Below are 18,440 nucleotides of genomic sequence, written 5' to 3' on the forward strand. Positions count from 1 at the left end.
ATAAGTGTTGACATATTCGTTCAGTAGAGAAATCAAGGCCATGGAGGGGACCAAAATGTTTCTCGGAACTTCGGTAGTGAATGCGCACCAGATAATCGGATCGATTCGAGGATTCGAGGAATTGGTGGCATGATCCCGCGGGTTTGTTGTTAGATCAGATGCAATATTTTCCTTTATTTTAATTTTGAGGAATTAGGGAACTTTTATGGGGTGTTTTTGATCACTCAGTGGCTTTGCTTTTTAATCGTTGGCAATAAGAAAATTCCTTTTTATTTTTACTTCTACAGTAGCAAGACAGAAATGAAAAACGTGACTAAAGAAGAGAAGATTTTCATTCGGTAATTTGATGTATTTGGAGGTTAATAAATTGGGAATTGGTAGAGTAGGGCATTAGTAGATAGAAAACGAAATTTTAATCTAAATTGGTTTTAGAAGGAAATCTGAATTTTTTATATATTTCTTAATATCAAATATTTTCTGTAAGGCAGATGATTTTTATTATGAAGATATTTTACACATGTTATTTGCTGTGAATTGGTGGTCTAGATATAAGTGAACAAATCTTGTTTTGGTTTTGATTGACTTAGAGAGGGAGTTGGAATTTTGGAGGCTTTTGGATGCCAAATTTACTTTCTTTAAGCGTTCATCTTTAATTTTCTTTAAGTTTGTTTGGAAGTTTTGAGTTATTTTTATTTACTAGTCTCGTTTAAAAAGAAGGAGGAAGAGAGAAGCGATAAAAGAGGGAAGTGATGTTACATAAATTGACAGTTTACATGATTAATAATATTTTGTTGCAACATTGACTGATTCAGGAAGAATGTTGATATTAAAAATATTTTGATAACAAATCTTGTTTTTAGCATTTTCAATTATTTTATGGACCATGTATAAAAATTTAGGATGTATAGAAATTTGTTTAGTGAAAAGGGGAAGAAAAAAGAGGAAAGGAAAAAAGAGGGATATAAACTGAAGAAATTTTCACACATTAAATTTGACATGTTGAGAGAAAACGAACATCTAATGTTTCTTCTATACTAGCATTTAATCGGTTTTGAAAATTCAGCTGTAAAAATACAAGAATAAATGAGCTAATTTCAAAAATAAAATTAAAAGAAGCAATGTTGCAAACTTCTTATTTTTCGTTTATTTCCGGTTATAACTGGTTGCTACCTAAGAAATAAAAATATAATAGTTAAAAACGAGGAGCAAGATGGAAACAAATTGGAACAATTTATACGATGGAAAATCACGATGAGATATTTTTAATGGGATATGGATATTCTCAAATAAGTAAACAGATTATAAGAAGTGAATTACAATTTCCCTCCTTCGTTGTTTATCTAATGTGTTATTTTGCCAAGCACCAACTATCTGCTGAAATGAGTAACAGCCAGTCAATTTACTGAATCTCAGATGTAGCGGTGTCGCAACCTTTTACTCGGGTTATCGTGTTAACGTGGATCTCGTTTACTCCCAATACTTGCTTTTCTATCTTCTAGCAAACGACTCGTGTGTGCTAGTCGTCTACTAGTTAGTTAAAAACTATTATTTTGAAAATAATTCTTTCCTGGTAACACAGGATACTACAAATGATAGGAAACATGACTCAAAAGGACGACAAAAGAAAAAATCAAAAGAAGTAATTTAAGAGATAACGATGACTACTCATAGCGAAGATGAAGTATCGTTATTTATTATTTAATTAAATATTTTCAATGATCATTCTCATCTTGATCTGGTTAATGTGATCCTTTATGGGATGTTATAACAAGAAGATACAAAACACGGGGAAAAACAAGAAATTAAAAATGTGTAGAACTGCTCGATAAAAATATTCGTTTCTGTAAAAAAAAAAAAAAAAAAAAACATTTGGAGACACTCGATAACAATCCGTATTTCCCTTTTCACAAAAAGAAGAAAGGCTATCCTCTGCCAAGGAATGTCTAACCTCCATAAATTGACGAAGTATCCTTGCAAAGATTCGCGAAGGATAATTTAGACGTGAAAAATTCAAAAGGCGAAAAGAAGAAACAAGGAAAACAACTTCTGTCGTGTCACTCGCTAGTTCTCGAAGGTTATTCGCACGTGAATTGTCGAATACGCGAGTCGACTCCTGACGAAGTAATTGAAGATGATTGTGTGATACGTTTTCGAGATGAGATCATGCATCATGACGCTCCTCGTGTAGGTCGTATTCGATTAATGCGAAGGAAGTCGAATTACGGGCGTTTGACGGCTTCAAAACAAACCTTGAGACGTTTGATAATTACGAATCGATTCGTTTTATGATAGTTTTATGACATTTGCGTTATCGTGCAAACGAGAGCAAATGATTTAAGGGAATTTGAAAAGAAGAAACGTTTCTTTTTAACAAAACGATTTCTTTCTATTATTAATTCTGAGTTAAAACACACGTGATATAGATACACATGTAATTATAAAATACAAATAATACGAATAATATAACATAACAAAACTATATAAATGTATTCTTAAATAATTTGAAGCAAATTTGTTGATTATCAGAGCCATGTATGTACAGAAAATTTAAATTTCAATGGTGTCTGATAATTTAGATGAGTTCACCTGAACACCTGGCATTACGTATAGTCTTCACGACTAAGTCACTAAGACACTTCACTACTAAGATCATTTATATATCTTTCTTTCTTGACACAGCTATGTATTGTATAGACGGATTATATAAACTCTTATTTAATAATGTTTGTGGTTTAAGAAATCTTCATCTATTTATAATTCTTTAAAAATTATAATTTCTGTAGCTATGATTCTTACATGTAAAAGTAATAATTCCTGCAACTCTTCCATAAAAGAAAAAAGAATACAAAAATACTTAAGTACTAATACTTACTTTTCTGTAAGATACTAAAAAAAAATTAATCTACATATTGCAGGAAACAGTGACAAGAAACTCGAACGCAGTCACAGACTCATGACTGGATGTTTAAAGGCGATTAGACCCAATGCAAATCGGTTCTGGGAACAGCGATCGTTCTGTATATTGTATTCTAGGCTTGCGTAAGACGAATATAGTGTATACATGTGCATCTGACTCATTGGCAAATAAAATCGCGAGCATGTTCCACACAATTTAATAAAATCGACTGTTCTGCATAATATCCGATATTCGATGTGCAAAACACGACTGATAACATAAATTTGCATTAATTGAAAATACAATTGAAATTTATAACGAACCTACAAATTGAAAATGAATGATAATAACAGTTAATCTATGTTATTTGAACACCTAAGAAAAGAGGATATGATAAAATGGTAATGTGAAACATCTGGAACGATTTCGATCATTTGCTGTGAAAACATGGATAACGCGTGTATAAGGAACTTGTTAACTGATCGATAAACATGTTTAATTAAATAGTATTTAGTCAAAGTCTGATTCATCATGGAACTTTCACAGTGAGTTCACGAAAACATCGAAGCAAACAAATAATATTATCATCTTAGAAACTCTACTTGCATTATAGAACATAGAAACTGTAGTTTTTCTAGAACCGCAAGTGTTACGTTAACCTTGGTATTTGATTTATAATCTACATATCCAGAAAGAAAAAAGAAGCTATTCTGTTTAAAATCAAAGATATAAGAGTAGTAAGTTATGAGATTTAAAAGGAATACTGATTGAATATTCTTGTAGATGGTAGTTAATTTATTTTACATATATTTGATATAGCATATGAACAAAGAGTTTAAATTAATAATGATCTATAAATCATTGATAAATAGAGGCTGTTAAAAAAGAAGATCTTTCTTCTTTGTCTTGCAGATGCAAGTATCAGTTAAAGGTCATTGGGACAATACAGATTATTCTGCAATATTTTATTTTCTGCAGACACTTCTGCATTATCATAAATACTATACATTCTAAATAAAAATTTATTTTTATGTAACCCAAAGAGCTCAACACAATAATATGTATTATCTTTTAAAGAAAAAACTTTATATGTTTTTGAGATATTCTTTATGAAAAAGAATCGCTTTCATATTATTCAAATATTAGGTCATGAAGTATCAAGTGTTAAAAGGAAAATACAAAAAGTTTTTCAATCTTTTATTATGAAAAAACTCTTATGTACATATGGATCACTTTTCTCTGTGTCAGTGTATAAGTAGATATCTACGGTCATAACAAATATTAATCTATATCTTTAATAAATTCCTTAAAGTAGTTCCTTTCACTCTGTTAAGTCTTGATTGTTAGCGCCAGAACGACGACTGATAGGCAATAAATAAATCACGTGTACCCTTGTACCGATCGTATTGCACGGTTTCAATAAGAACAGTCGGCTGATTGAATTGCTGAATTCTATTTAAAAAATGTCCAACGAGACGGCTTAAGTAATAAGTGCATTTAAGTCACAACTCCACCTTGGCGGATTGTTGAAAGAAATCATGGACTCTTTCACTGGCAGAATATTTCATCTTTTAAGCTTCTTACTAATTGCTCATGTTCCACGAAAATCTGATAATCGAATGATTGATATACTACTTTAGAAAGGAACAAATAGGAAGTATTCTCTTGGAATTCCATAAGTATGTAAAAACATTTAACACTCTAAGTTGTTAATTAGTTACCTACATCCTACATACTTAAACACATGATACAGGACAGAACATTTTGTTTTTGTTAACACAGATTAATTGCAAAATAAATGAATTCACTATATTAGGAGACTCTAACTTTGTAGAGTCTGTTAAATAGATTAGATTTAATAGACAAGGAATTTTCCTACAGAAATGCCTCAACAAATACTTATAAATCAATACAGTAATCATTCTAATACTACTGTGACATTTATCACAAAATTTTACTGTTTGTCAAATACATAAACACTGTATAATTAAATGAACAAGGTGTTTCTTTCCCTGTTCCATCTGCCAATGAAAGAATGAATCTCTGAAAGAGGCTTTTCTTTCCATGGAAACTTTATATAATTCGCGTCTTTTTTACCTTAGAATTAGCTCTAGAAAAATACAGTCTGTTTTTTTTTCTATTCACACACTGCTCGAACCAAACAACGAGCTTCTGAATAAAAATACAATCTACTCATGTTGGTTGGGCAGTGGCTGTTAAATAGCATCTGTATAGAGTATAGACTATCTAAATCTTTTTGGCTAGATCCCCATAAGAGGTTTCCCCCAAAAAAACGTGTAGATAAAAAAGTAAAATGGTGCATCTATCATTAAGAATCCTTGCTCCATCTTCTTTCTCTCTTCTTTATGATAAATCATGGTTAGCAGCTAGGTCAGTTCATTAAGTAATGGCAAGATGAAAAGTAGACTGATAGTAGATGTTAATTAGTAGACAATAATTGGTTTTCTCTTAAATAAGACTCTTGAATAAGAACTGTTTGTTCAAATCTGCCAAACCAGTCCACTTTACGGCATCTTTAATAAAAAAAAGATCCTTCACTCCCTTTTCTCTTGCTTTAAATTGTGAGGATAGTCTATTTGATCATCCTCATCTAAAATGATGAACAAAAGATTGAACAATATATAAAACTGAGTTACATAATGAATATATTTTATTGATTTAGTTACCTTCACCTTCATCTTCGCCTTCAACTAATCTTAAATCACTGTCCTTCTGCTGGGGTTCTTTATCATATTCAACTCCTTCGTACTGATCATCTCCAATATCAGCTATTCGTTCAGCACCAGCATCAAGGCTGAAGTTCCATTAAAAAATAAATCTTATTATTGGATTACAAACAAAAAACCTATAATATTGTATGAATTAATGTCCATGTAGACTGTTAAAAGCAACTAAATTTTTGTAATTGCCTAAGATTTCTAAAATATCCGTACAAAATTGAGAACTGAATTTGATATAAAATTGGCTGAATACAAGAAATATGAAATTATCCTTCAATGAAACATACCCAGCGAGACGAATGTGATTCAATTCATCTCCAATCTCCTGTATGCCAGGCCCAACATTGAACCAACCATTTCCTCTTCTATCTGGAACTTGGTCATCGGCTCTTCTAGCTGGAACAGCTGGAAATGGAGGATCCAGATTTCCATTTTCACCCTCTTGCTCTTTACTGTTGACATTAATCTTCTGTTTCGGCTCTTCCTTCTTCCTGGCTACTTCGTCTTGTTTCTCCTCGCGATTTTCCAATTTTTGATCGATCATAATCGGAATGGGTGGCACGCCAACGGGGAGCTTGGATTTCGGGACCGGTTTCGGAACCGGAAGCGCCTTATCCACGGATGTGGACACTGGATTGCCGCTAGTTGCTGGCGTTGAAGTCTCCAGCTTCACGGCTGGGATCGACTTCATCGAACTTGTGGCCACTGTGCTCTGGAAAAATAATTTTGCAATCTTCTCTTTTTGCTTCATTTATTATATTAAATTTTAAAGCATTTCGAAACATTATTTTTATTTTATTTTTAGAATATTTATTCTTATTTTATACATGGAGTATTGCTATTCGTGGAATGTAAATTTCAATTATTTATTTATTTACTTACTTACATAATGAGAATTAAATCTAACTTTCACTTCTTCGTTACTATCATAATGCAAAGTGCAATTTATTTTTACTAGGACTAAGTATTCTGTTCTCTCACATACACATGCACTCTAATAAGGAAATAAATTAATTATTCACGAAATATTCATTCTTTACTTTATAAATTTATATTTCTTTTTTGTATAAAAAGAAGGATTCTAGTTGCAATAATGCTATGCCCTTAAAATAGAGATAAGCAAGCGAGTGTCTTGGAAAATAGTAGGCTACAGATGTGGATGAAGAAACATTTTCAGATACATTTTGTAAAAATTAACTTACCTGCTTCAGTTTCTATTGGCAAAGAGGAATAGTTGTTTCTTTTTCTTCAAAGCTATGAAAGCATGTAAATAAACAAATATTGCATAAAGCATGCTCTTTTTTAAAGAAAAATCACCTGACAAAAAGAGAAAATGTCACTAAAAATTTTTCTTCAATTTTGAAAATTAAAAGCTTCTTCTCCATTTATAAATTAAATGGATTGATATGTCAACTTTGTCTTGTAACTTGTAAAAAGAAATTGAAGGCAACCGCAAAATATCATAGAGCAAGTTCCAGTGAAGCAATATTAAAAACATAACCAAAGAAGAAGCTCAAGCATGAAAAATCAATTAATTCAAAATATTTATCATCAAAATATAAAAGTTCTACACCAAGATATTATTTGATGAAATCAGAAATATTATCGCAAAGAATGTGAAAATCAATTAATAAAACTTTCGAGAAAATTAATTAAAAATATCCTTCACATGAATAAGAGAACTAATTTTGAGAAGAAAATATTAAATGCTTTCACCTTCTAATGAGACTACTGTTTTATTTAAAAGAAAGAAATAAAGGGATCTATTAAAAAAGAAATTTAAACCATCTCACCAAAGATTCTTATTTCTAATATTTAATTAAATCTTTCTCTATCTTTCTTTCTAAATTTGCAGCAAACTAGTAATAACAAGGAAGCAGATCAGTTTAGTTAGGTTTCTGCGAGGGTGCCATAAAAAATGCAAGCAGATCAAAATAATAACAATTTATTAATGCATTGATTAACACGGACATACAGGCACATTCAATACAGCTTGCAAGCTACATATATATGACTGGTTTCTTTTTTAACTATTCAAAAGAATCGTCTTTCCTTTGCATTAGGCTGTCAATCAATAAAAAAATTATACCTTGAGCAAAAAGAACTTTTATAATTGAATTATGAAATACCAATTATAATTGAACGCAATTGAAACTAAATGTATAATATGTTGACAGCCTAATGTGTTCTAATTTACATGTAAAGATTGCTAAATATAACAATACAAATTAAAAAAAAAAGGATTCTCAACATTTACACAACTGCTAAAACATTTTGTCTTCTGCAAAATTCAAACATTGTTCTTGTGATATTGCACTTGAAAAATTTATATTAAAAAATCTATATTGAAGCAGTAAGTAGGATCAAGTTAGTGGATTTTTTAAATTGCTTATTTGGTTATTTATATATTTGTCGAAGATTCGAGAAAAAAAATACTCTTCTGAAAAATCACAGTTTGCCCTAGATAGTACACAGAGGACTTTATTTCTCAAATATTTATGATAGCTTAGAAGCGATATTGGTTTCTTTTTTAGAATTATAATATTTTATTATGATATAGTTATAATAAGTATTTAATACCAGTTAATACTGATACTGATAATATAAATTAATAGTAAAAGAAGATAGATAAAACTACTAAATAATCTTCGAGACAATAATTAATTAAGATCATCCCATCATGCAACAGATTTTTCATATTTTCTATCATGTTTCCTCTCAAACCATCATTATACTGCTCAATCTACACTTGATTTGCTGATGATACAGGAAAGAATAGTTCTGTGGACTGATCTCAAGTCCTTTGAGTCAACTAAAGAAATTGTCTATCTACAGCACCAAGTACAAACCATGCAAATTACGTGCATGTGTAAACATTACCAGATAGATTATGCTAAGAAGAATTCAATTCCCCAACAATCAACCATTTAAAGGCACTTCTTTGAACTTTCATAAGCTAGGAGAGTCAGCTTTCTAGCTTATCATGACTACTTCTATAGTTTAGCTATTCTCTTCCAATTCATTTTGAATGGCGATAATTTGTTCTTGCATTCTTAATATTTCTATATTAACACATTCTCTACAACATCTTTCTGTATTTCTGTACAATATATTTAATAATACAATATACTTTTATTATAGACAAGAACCGTTTGAGTTTTGTTTTCCCTTTTTTTACCAAACACCAAGCATGATATTAAAATTACATCTAAATTAAGTTCTGGTAGCGAATGTGTTAAGTAGTAACTAAGGTGAGCACAGTCAGAGTGTCACTACACATATATCAACTTTGATCTTTCCAACTATACTCACAATTACTTTGATTAATAATATATTTAAAACGCTTCAAGCATTTTTATAGCAAAGAGAATCACAACCAGAGCCTGAACTAAAGTCAGGAGCTACATTTAATCGTCAAGAAATTAGCTGCAATATCATAAAATCTTAAATCAATCTAAAGTCAATCATAAAATCTTTATACAAAAAATAGACAAACATGTTTCTCCAAGAGCAGCCATTATGGAATACTAAATACAATTATCCCTAGTATTTGTAACAAAAATATATCTAACAAAGCATTACAATTTTTTGTCAATCTTATTCGTCAGATCATTCTCAAAATTTGATTTATGATTCCATCTACATTGTTTTGAGCTTTTTCCAATTTCTTCTCTACCTTCTCAGAAGTCTGTTGGACTGGAGAATTTTTTTCATCAATGACAGCAGAATGTTCTTTTTTCCTTACCACTGAAACTGTGGTATGCTTCTTCATATCAAGATTCATGTTAATTGTCTGAGCTATACCTGGTAAATTGGTAGAAGAGTGTTTGTCATTGAACTTGTCATTAATCTGGTTGGGCGGTGGGATAACTTGTCTTATCTCTTTATTGATCTCAATTTGAATTTCATCATTCACAGATTGATCGCCCTCCTTTCTCTGACGTTTCTCTTGCAAATCGTAGGGCAATGGTAAAACTTCTGCTTCCTTTAACTCGTTTGGACCCACTGGGACGATGTTGCCATTCTTCTGAGCGAATCTAACGTTGTTCATCTCGTTCACCCGTTGTTCATTCGATTGTAGAGGATCCTCAATCGTTTGCTGAGCGACTGCTGGTGCATACAGGGGCTGTGGATTTTTATCGTCATTTGTCGGTGGACTTACCTGTTGCTGTTGTGTCCGATTAACAAGCTGTCCTGCGTTTTCTGCGTCTGCGGATTTCGCTTGTGAAGGGTGCGGATTGGCTACATTTGGCTCTGGAGAAGTAGTTTTGTGTGAAGTTTTCTATTGAAAATAAAAAACAAAAAGTTACAGACCAATTCTCTTAAATAAATGATCTATCAATGTGAAGAGTCTTCAAAGACAAACTAAGAATCACGGATCAATATTTTGAAATGGATAGATTAGAAATTTGAAAAATCTTCAATTAAATAAGATTATTAATATAAAAAAGGAATCATACTTTGGCTTCTTCCAGTTCATGCTTCAACTGAAACACTTCCTTCCTGAGATGTTCAATAGTGCTATCAGTATCCCCATTGTTCTTTAACATATCATTGTACTTTTGTTCCAGTTCATTCTTCTGAGTGTCCAGTTCCAGAAACTTGTTCTTTAAATGTTCCAAGGCTTTCTCTTTATCCTCTCTTGCTTGCCTGATACGACTACGAAGTTCTCTGAGCGTTGTCTCCAATTTACTAGTGTCTTCTAGAGCTTGTTGATCACGCTTCTTACATTCTTCTTGCAAATCCTGGTGCTCTGTCTGCAGCAGCTTGTAAGTTTGTTGCAAAGAGTTGAATCTCTGCATTGCCTCTATGCTATCCTTGTCTCTTAGGGACTTTTCTCTAGATGCACGCTGCTGAAGTTCTTGTTTCACTGCTGCATTTGAACTCTTTTCCTCAGCCAAGGATCTTTCCAGCCTCACTTTGTACTCGAATATCACTAGAAATGAATAGAAATAATTTTTCAATGCAGCTGCTTACAAATTTATCTGGGAATAAATGCAATTTTCTCAAATTGAATCAGATTCCTTATGGTGCATATCTAGTAATCCATACCTTGAAGCTGAGCAGCTAGAGCCTCCTGTTGATGAGCACATTGGATGTGAAGTTCCCGTAGCCTGGCCATCTCTGAGGTGGCGGCGCGGTAGAGGAACACTAGAAGAAGACCCACCATCCCGCAACCCCCGTACACGGCCAGGCGGCCAACTCGGCCCCTGCCAAGTCTAGAACCACTCATCTCTGCAAACAAAATACATATCACAAGATTATTATATAGTAATTATAGTAATCATAGCACAAGTTAAAAGAGAGTGAACTGTCTCTCGAAAGTGAGTTGTATATTCTTGGAGTATGCATACATACAGTTGATCAAAATGCGGTCAAATTTCTTTTTTTAATGTTTTTCAAAATGATACCAATTTTCTTCTATTTGAAGTACAATGCATTAATTAAATTTTTGTGTTATTGTTTATTATTTATTTATTATTTTAAGCGTCCAAAGAAAAGAAAAAAAATTGAAAAAAATTATCTTGTAATCATCCTTCTAAAAAAAATGAAACAAACAGCGTTATTATCATAAATACAAGATCTATTTAATGCAATCTGAGTTACTAGTTACATTCTCACTATTTTTATTTCCTACTTTGCTACTTTTTAATTATTCCACTACTTCAATATTCTGTTTATTATTAAATAAACTGCTGACAAATGAATCTTAATTTCTATAGCGCATATGACATCAATTTGATCAACTCGAAACTTCTTTTATCCCGCACAAGTGAAAACGAGAAATAAGGTCAAGGGGTGAGAGAAGCTCAAGCGTGAGAGAATAATTTACGCCAGCGTTGGCCCCAGTGCGACGTTCAATGCAAGTGAAAGTCGATGATTGCGACTGTAATAACTTTTATCCGGCGATATCCACTTGCATAATGGCTCATCTTGGAAAACGTACTAAAAAATCGAGAGATTTCTACGAACGTTCAAATCTGAGATCGTGCATGATAGATGCAATTGACCGACACTTTTAACGAGCGAGAAATAAGATGGTGAAATTTGTAACTGAACAAGACAGTGAACAACGTCTCGTCCTAATTAGAGCTACTATGTATATTTTCTGCTCGAGACTTTTCCTCGATCGTTACTTTAAATTTATTTTTGCAGAAAGAGTTAAAAATAACATCATAAGATTTCTGTTAAATAATTTTATTACATAATTACAATATGAAAAATTAAATAATATATGTTTAATATATTGAAAGACAGGTTTTTTAATTTTTCTTTCATTTTATTTTTGGCGTCATTTTTATACAGTACTATGTGACTTAATAATTTAAGAATATTAAATATTGAAACTCATAATTACTATAATCTAAATATTATGAAAGATTAGAGAAAGAATAATATTATGAAACACGAGATTTAGTAACTGGAGAGTTTTGTGAAAATGAGGTATCTGGCGACAGTATCTGATTCGGCACTAACAATAAAAAAAGGACAAAAATCCGTTTCGTAATGGACTTACCATTTCTACGTATATTAATAACAAATAATAGAAGTACAGCAATTATTGAATAATATTCATTATGAATTGTGTAATTATAAATCAGAATAGATTATCATGATCTACCTTATCGATCGAAAAACGATAACGTAATTTCCAGTAAACACATGTTGACAGGTAGGTATTAATCTAAACGTTAAGCGCATACATGTTTGCAAAAGGAAGGGTGGATGGTCGCGTGACACGCTTTCATTTCCTATATCTCGAAGAAACTATATAAAGCGGGACGCCATAGAGCTGGAGAATACACACAGACCGTTTATCTTCCCCTCCTTTTAATCCCTCTTAATTATATCTCTCATCCCTTTATAAAGCTGCAAGATACACAACTACCGGTTCGTGGAAAATCGTAATTGCACGTTTGCTCGTTCTATTGCTATTTTATACCGTGAATTAGAATGCTGTATTAAGATTAGCTATTAAAACCTTTATTTATGTTTTCATTCATTGGAAAGAGAAACAGTGCAACGACTGAACTAACCTCGTCGAAACTTAACCTAACATTGATAGATACAAGACTTATTTCTTTAATAAAAATTCTCCTAGTATCTATTCTTTCATTTAGCGAAGTTCTTCATGTAGTAACTATGATAAATTCTTATCATTTAAATAAAATTTCCCTAATAACTATGACAAATTCTTATTTTTCTGTATTAACTATTACAAAGTGACCGTGTTTCCATGAATTGCGATTTCTGTCGTTTCTCAATGACAATGAGAGGAGATTCGATACAAATACAATTTCATCTCGAGTTTGACCAGTTTGAAAAATATTCCTCGATATGTCTCGCATCCCTAAGTAAGTCTTAGCTATTTTATTCTTGGAAACTAAATACGCCGCATTACTTGTGGTTAAATGAGTACACTGTGGATGGATTACAAGGACAAACAGATACAGATTAAGATCGATTCACGTAAAAAAATTGTTTGGTATTTTTCTATAAAATAGGTAATACAATTTTATATGTTATATTCTATTATATTATGTGTCTAATAATATTATGATTACATTTTACACTAATTTTGTAAGTTAAATACAATTACGATTAATAGTGTATTAAGTAATTCAATGAAAATATAGTAAAAACTTAAGCTTAAAAATATAATATAGCCATTTCAATTATTAAATAAATCGCGTATTTCTGTCTTCCAATATATCTACATAATAATAAGGCGTTAAATTGATTGATTATTATTCGGCGGTATAAAATCAAATTTAATCTCGTTTAATGATTCAAAGAATGAGATTTCCACGCGTGTCTTTTAATGCAGTGCATATATTCAGTCCGGCTTTCATAAATTTCAACGAGGCAAAAATTGCTGCTTTTATACGAAAGCAAAAAACATAGATAATTTAATACCGTCCCGGCGCGAAATAATAAAATGCGTCAAGTTATTTAGTTCTGTCAAATGAAATAAAATCGTTTATCACGAAGCTGCGCTTTGTTTCGCTAAAAAATTGATTCAATTAACGAAATAGCGAGCACCGGTTTGTTCTCCGACAATACGAATTTAAAGTTAGGTTATAAAAACTTGCGATACTAAAATGGATATATTTAGTTCTTTTTTAAGAAAAGAACTTCTTCATGTGTCAGTTAGAAGGAATATTGTTTGAAATTAGGTCAAAGAAGAATAATCTTACTATTTAAATATGAATCGGACGATAAAACCGTAGAAGTTAATGTGCACGCGGGCTTAGAAGCGAGTTTAACGGGAAAATGGATTAAATTTCATGTTCTTCTGCTTCGAGTTAGTCTTCAATTATTCGTATGGGAAGCTGCATTCGAGAAACTGATTGTAAAAACATTTAGAATACTAATGAAAATAAAATGATGACGTAGATATATCCTAAATTCCTTGAAATGAATAATGGTCTCTTTATTGAAATATTGCATACCAAAACAAGATAATTATTGATACAGAGCTATTCATTAAGCAGAACTGATGCCATTTAGTAGTAATCAATCGTACAATGCCTAATGAATTTGAATATATACAGAATACCATGGACATATACATATTTATGATCATGGCAACCTTCAGCTTTCACCAGAAAACTGAAGTTGTTCGCATCAATTAATGTACAATTTATTGCGGAAGAAGCCATATAAATTCTTGAAACATTACACAGCTGTAAATCGATTATACAATTATAAAAAATGAAAGAAGTCTTAAGAACATATATTATACAAGTGTAAAGAATTCTTATACATTAACTCCTAACAATACTTATCTAATTTCTTTTATGAATAGACCGCAAGTATTTATGTAAATTTATATTTTTATGAATACAATACCAAAGCAAGAAGTACATTTTTAATATTTTATATATTTTTGCTTATTATGTATATTTTGCATCTTTAAATTTCCTCAAAAATGCATAAAAATCGTCCGACAATTCATCGTTTTTCAATTATTCTCCAAATATTAATTGTCATATGACCATATATCAATTTCCCAACTATATATTTTGAATGCAATATGTCGACTAATAAAATTAAACCAAAACTGATATAATCGTATATCTTTTCGAATAAATTATTCACCTGCTATGTGTAACTTAAAATTCGAAAATGGTTTATCCATAGTTTATTGTTACATCCTCCACCACCATAACCTATACAAAACAAACGGGGAGGGTCCGCCACGGCAACTTTTGATCGGCGTACGTACGATGTAACGTAACGTGAGCAGAGGCAAACGTCTGAAATTGGACACCGGTAATTACGATAGTCTGCATTTATCGTTGCACTTCGACCAGCTCTGCGAGAACGGAAATTACATCCGTCTCGCATGGCTCATCCACGGTTTGCTCGTCCTTGCTGGCCGCGCGAATTATCGAGGATATTTGCGATACCGTCCAAAGAGATGATACCTCGTATACGTGTACAATTGTGCATGTATATATAGATGTGGTGGGAAAAATGCACGAAGGGTGGAGTGTAGGCTACCTAGCGGCTGAATTCCGAGTTCACTGACACTTTCGAGCACGCGCGATAGATCCTGCTTTCACGCGTTTACATATGTGTAACGCACGTCCATGTGTCTGGAATTATTTTAACAGCATTAAGGTTAACGTACTCAAATTTTATTTAATTATCGGAGAGATTCTTCAGCGATTGATGCGATAGGAGGTAAATAATTTTGAATAATTATAACTCAATGATTTGATACGTTTTTAAGGCGGCTGTTTATTTACCCGGTGATGTAGTTTCCATTCGCGATCTAGCTGTAATTTTAATCGCGTTCATAAAATATTAAAAAAAAAAATCGTAAGGTTTATGGTCGATTTAATAGAATTCTCAGAAGACCGCTGAGAAACCGGTTTCTAGTTAATGGCGCGACGTGGTGTGAGAATATAAATGCGGCTTTTCGGAGATTCTATTTACCGCGTTGGAAATTCAACGAGCAATTAAAAACTATATCGCAATGACCAGTTTAATTTGAAATGAAAACAGTTTTAATATAAGTCATGTGAAATTTCTTTAAAAAAAAGTCGATTACTTTTTAGTTTACTATATGTATGATAAATCATACTTGTCTACAAACAATGAATTAAAGAAATACCCAAAATAGAACTAGAAAACGGTTAATTGTATCTCTGATAGGAGAAATTCAACAATCAAACTCTAAATTCAAACTTTCAAACTTAGATAGAGTTACATTCAAACGTTTAAACATTCAAGGCGAAGCTAATATTTCATCGAGCTCTATATAAAGAACGGCTTTCACAATTTTTATACGCTTTCTAACGCGGAAGAAAATTTATAGAGAATAGTGCTATACCGATTTAACTTTATGCCTTACGGGTCATTTTCCATCCACTGGATGTCTTTCTATTATTAAAAAATTTCTTAAGTCTGTGAAAATTATTTAAGAATACGTAATTGAATACTTAAGAAAGAATAAGATTTTTAAGAATTTTTAATTTCTTATATCAATTTTATACTAAAATTTTTTTTGAAATATTACATATATTTTTACTCATTAAAATAAGAGAGAATAAGGCGTAAGCTATAAAAAATCAAAAAGCGTAACGAAGAACTTTACTGCGACTGAAAGTTTTCTTTTAACTGCATTTGCGCTTTCATGTAGCTTTTAGTTAAGAGCCTAGAATTATGTACTTATAAAAAGTACATATACCGCCTAATTTTCGAGGTCGCACCTCAAAATTTAGATGTTTCACATGTATACGATATATACATACATATATTTATAACCTCACATGTAAATGCATCGTTAACCTTATTCACCAGCTGCAGATTGCCACACATTAAACGATAGTATTTATCCTCGTTGAATCTTCACCATAACAGCACCAAATAAAAGCATGTCGACTTCACCCACCACAAATTTTGAATTATCAGTTATGTAACGTAATTTATACGGGAGATTATTACAAGATTTGATTATAGATTATAACACTATGCAAAAGTTCATGGTACGATTGATCATTATACAGAGAATAAAGGATGAATAAATATTTGCTCGTATCAAATAATACATACGATTAATTTCACACTATTTTATCAGTAGTTCTCTTTATGTACATTAATCATATCCACCACATTGAAAAAATACACTTATCAAGGTACACAAATAAATTTATGTATATTTAAAAGGTAAATTATTACATATATAATAAATATTTCTTTTTTTACAAAGTTTTCCTAATGCAAATTTACATTTACGTAAAATGATTCCTACAATTTGTGTCGAGTTTTCTCTCATCAAACTTTTGCAATTTACAGGATACGTATATCGAATCGTTATGGATATCTGTATTCACAATATTTACTCTTTTTCACAAACTTTAAACTAGGAATAATTAGGTCATTTCTTATTCGGATGCCTTCTAAACTACGTTTGTAGTTTATTATATGTAGTTTGTAGTATATTATTTTGTTCTTTTTCCATTGTTAAATGAGAATAGCAAGTTCCGATTATCTATTTTGTTGTCAGCACTATTATTGAAATATACTGAATATTAAAATATACGTAAAACTGCCAGTGTCCTTGAAATAATAAAATATACGTAAAACTGCTGGAGTTCTTGAAATAATAGAATATACGTAACTGCTGGAATTCTTGAAATTTAAAATATACGTAAAATTGCTGAGATCTGAAATGACCCAATCATAATCATCCGACGTTTAATTTATGATTGTGCTTGTATTATCATTATAGCTCTGTATCATCTATTCGCGCTTAATTTCACAGGTGAACACTTCACAAGGCACGATCGCACTCAATGATTAATCCGTCTCACAGCACCGATTTCAAATTATCAATCAAATTATTATGCGATGAAATAACACCATATACACTGGTTAGATTACACATGGAAAGCTGCGCCTACCTCATACACAAGTAGAGAACTGTACTCTCAGCTCTCCGTCATCGCCGCGTCCTCAAACTGTTATCTTGCGATTAATAGCCCCAATTGCGAAGAAAAAGCGTCGCGACGCGATTACACGGCCGCGGACACGACGTACTCGTCGATGGAGCTATCCTCCAGCTGAAATGCCGCGATCCAGATGAAACACAACCGACAGGTTAGGACTCTTGCGAAAAACCAGACTCTAGACAATACAGTTGAACGTTCTGAAGCCGGTTTCCCCCACTACTGGTTCGTGGCTGCCACGCCATTAAAACGAAAGGTTCGCCAACCAATCAGGCCTCGCCACTTCGGCAGATGACCAATGCATGGATTCGCCATTGCCAACCTACGATTTAAAAATGCTCTAATTAAGCAAAAAAATACAGAAGCTCATCGACAGTGCTCGCTTTGTTATTGGAGGGAAAAATTAAATATTTTTTAATTGACAAATAGAATTATGGATTAGAAAATTAGAAATATGAAGACTAGGTTAGTAATTTCGAACCTTAAAAATCATGATTGAATAATACTGTATCTTCCTTTTTATTTTAAAGTTGATAAAGAAGGTCGGGAATATAATTTAGTATTTTATTAAATATTATAATGATATTATGAGGAGATAACAATATTAAAATATTTGCATAGAAGTTTCACATAGAATAGCTTCTAAGATGATTATGTGTAATACAATAGCACTTCTTACAATAAATTTGCAAAGAATAGCTTGTTAAATTAATTAAAGAAGTAATCGCGATTCGGTGCGATTTCTTCTTCCGCGAATGAAAGCACGAGACGAGAGAGTGACCCTCTTCTTAATGCTGCTACTAGGTCGTTATAAATTTCTCGAAGAGTCGCATTTCCCTACTT

At 31.9% G+C, this 18,440-nt stretch overlaps 1 protein-coding gene and 1 long non-coding RNA gene across 3 annotated transcripts; one reads left to right on the forward strand and one right to left on the reverse strand.

Moving 5' to 3' along the window:
* The first annotated feature begins 6 nt into the window (after positions 1–6).
* On the forward strand, positions 7–5,120 carry LOC125386539. Its single transcript, XR_007226785.1, has 2 exons — positions 7–141; positions 2,916–5,120. It is a non-coding gene; the product is annotated as an uncharacterized LOC125386539 (long non-coding RNA).
* Positions 4,081–17,802, reverse strand: LOC100650105 (Golgi integral membrane protein 4). Of its 2 annotated transcripts, none has more exons than XM_020868086.2 (7): positions 17,553–17,802; positions 10,690–10,872; positions 10,098–10,573; positions 9,800–9,919; positions 5,925–6,349; positions 5,590–5,711; positions 4,081–5,507 (listed from the first exon to the last, which is right to left on the reverse strand). In XM_020868086.2, the coding sequence occupies exons 2-7, from the start codon at positions 10,868–10,870 to the stop codon at positions 5,452–5,454; spliced, it is 1,380 nt and encodes a 459-aa protein (XP_020723745.2). In that variant the 5' UTR covers positions 10,871–10,872; positions 17,553–17,802; the 3' UTR covers positions 4,081–5,451. The 2 variants fall into 2 exon arrangements, with proteins under 2 accessions (XP_020723745.2, XP_003403175.2); XM_003403127.4 differs by having other exon boundaries at positions 5,584–5,711.
* Between the last annotated feature and the right edge of the window lie 638 nt (positions 17,803–18,440).

Source organism: Bombus terrestris, chromosome 16, assembly GCF_910591885.1.
Source record: "Bombus terrestris chromosome 16, iyBomTerr1.2, whole genome shotgun sequence".
In the NCBI taxonomy this organism is placed as follows: Eukaryota; Metazoa; Arthropoda; class Insecta; order Hymenoptera; family Apidae; genus Bombus; species Bombus terrestris.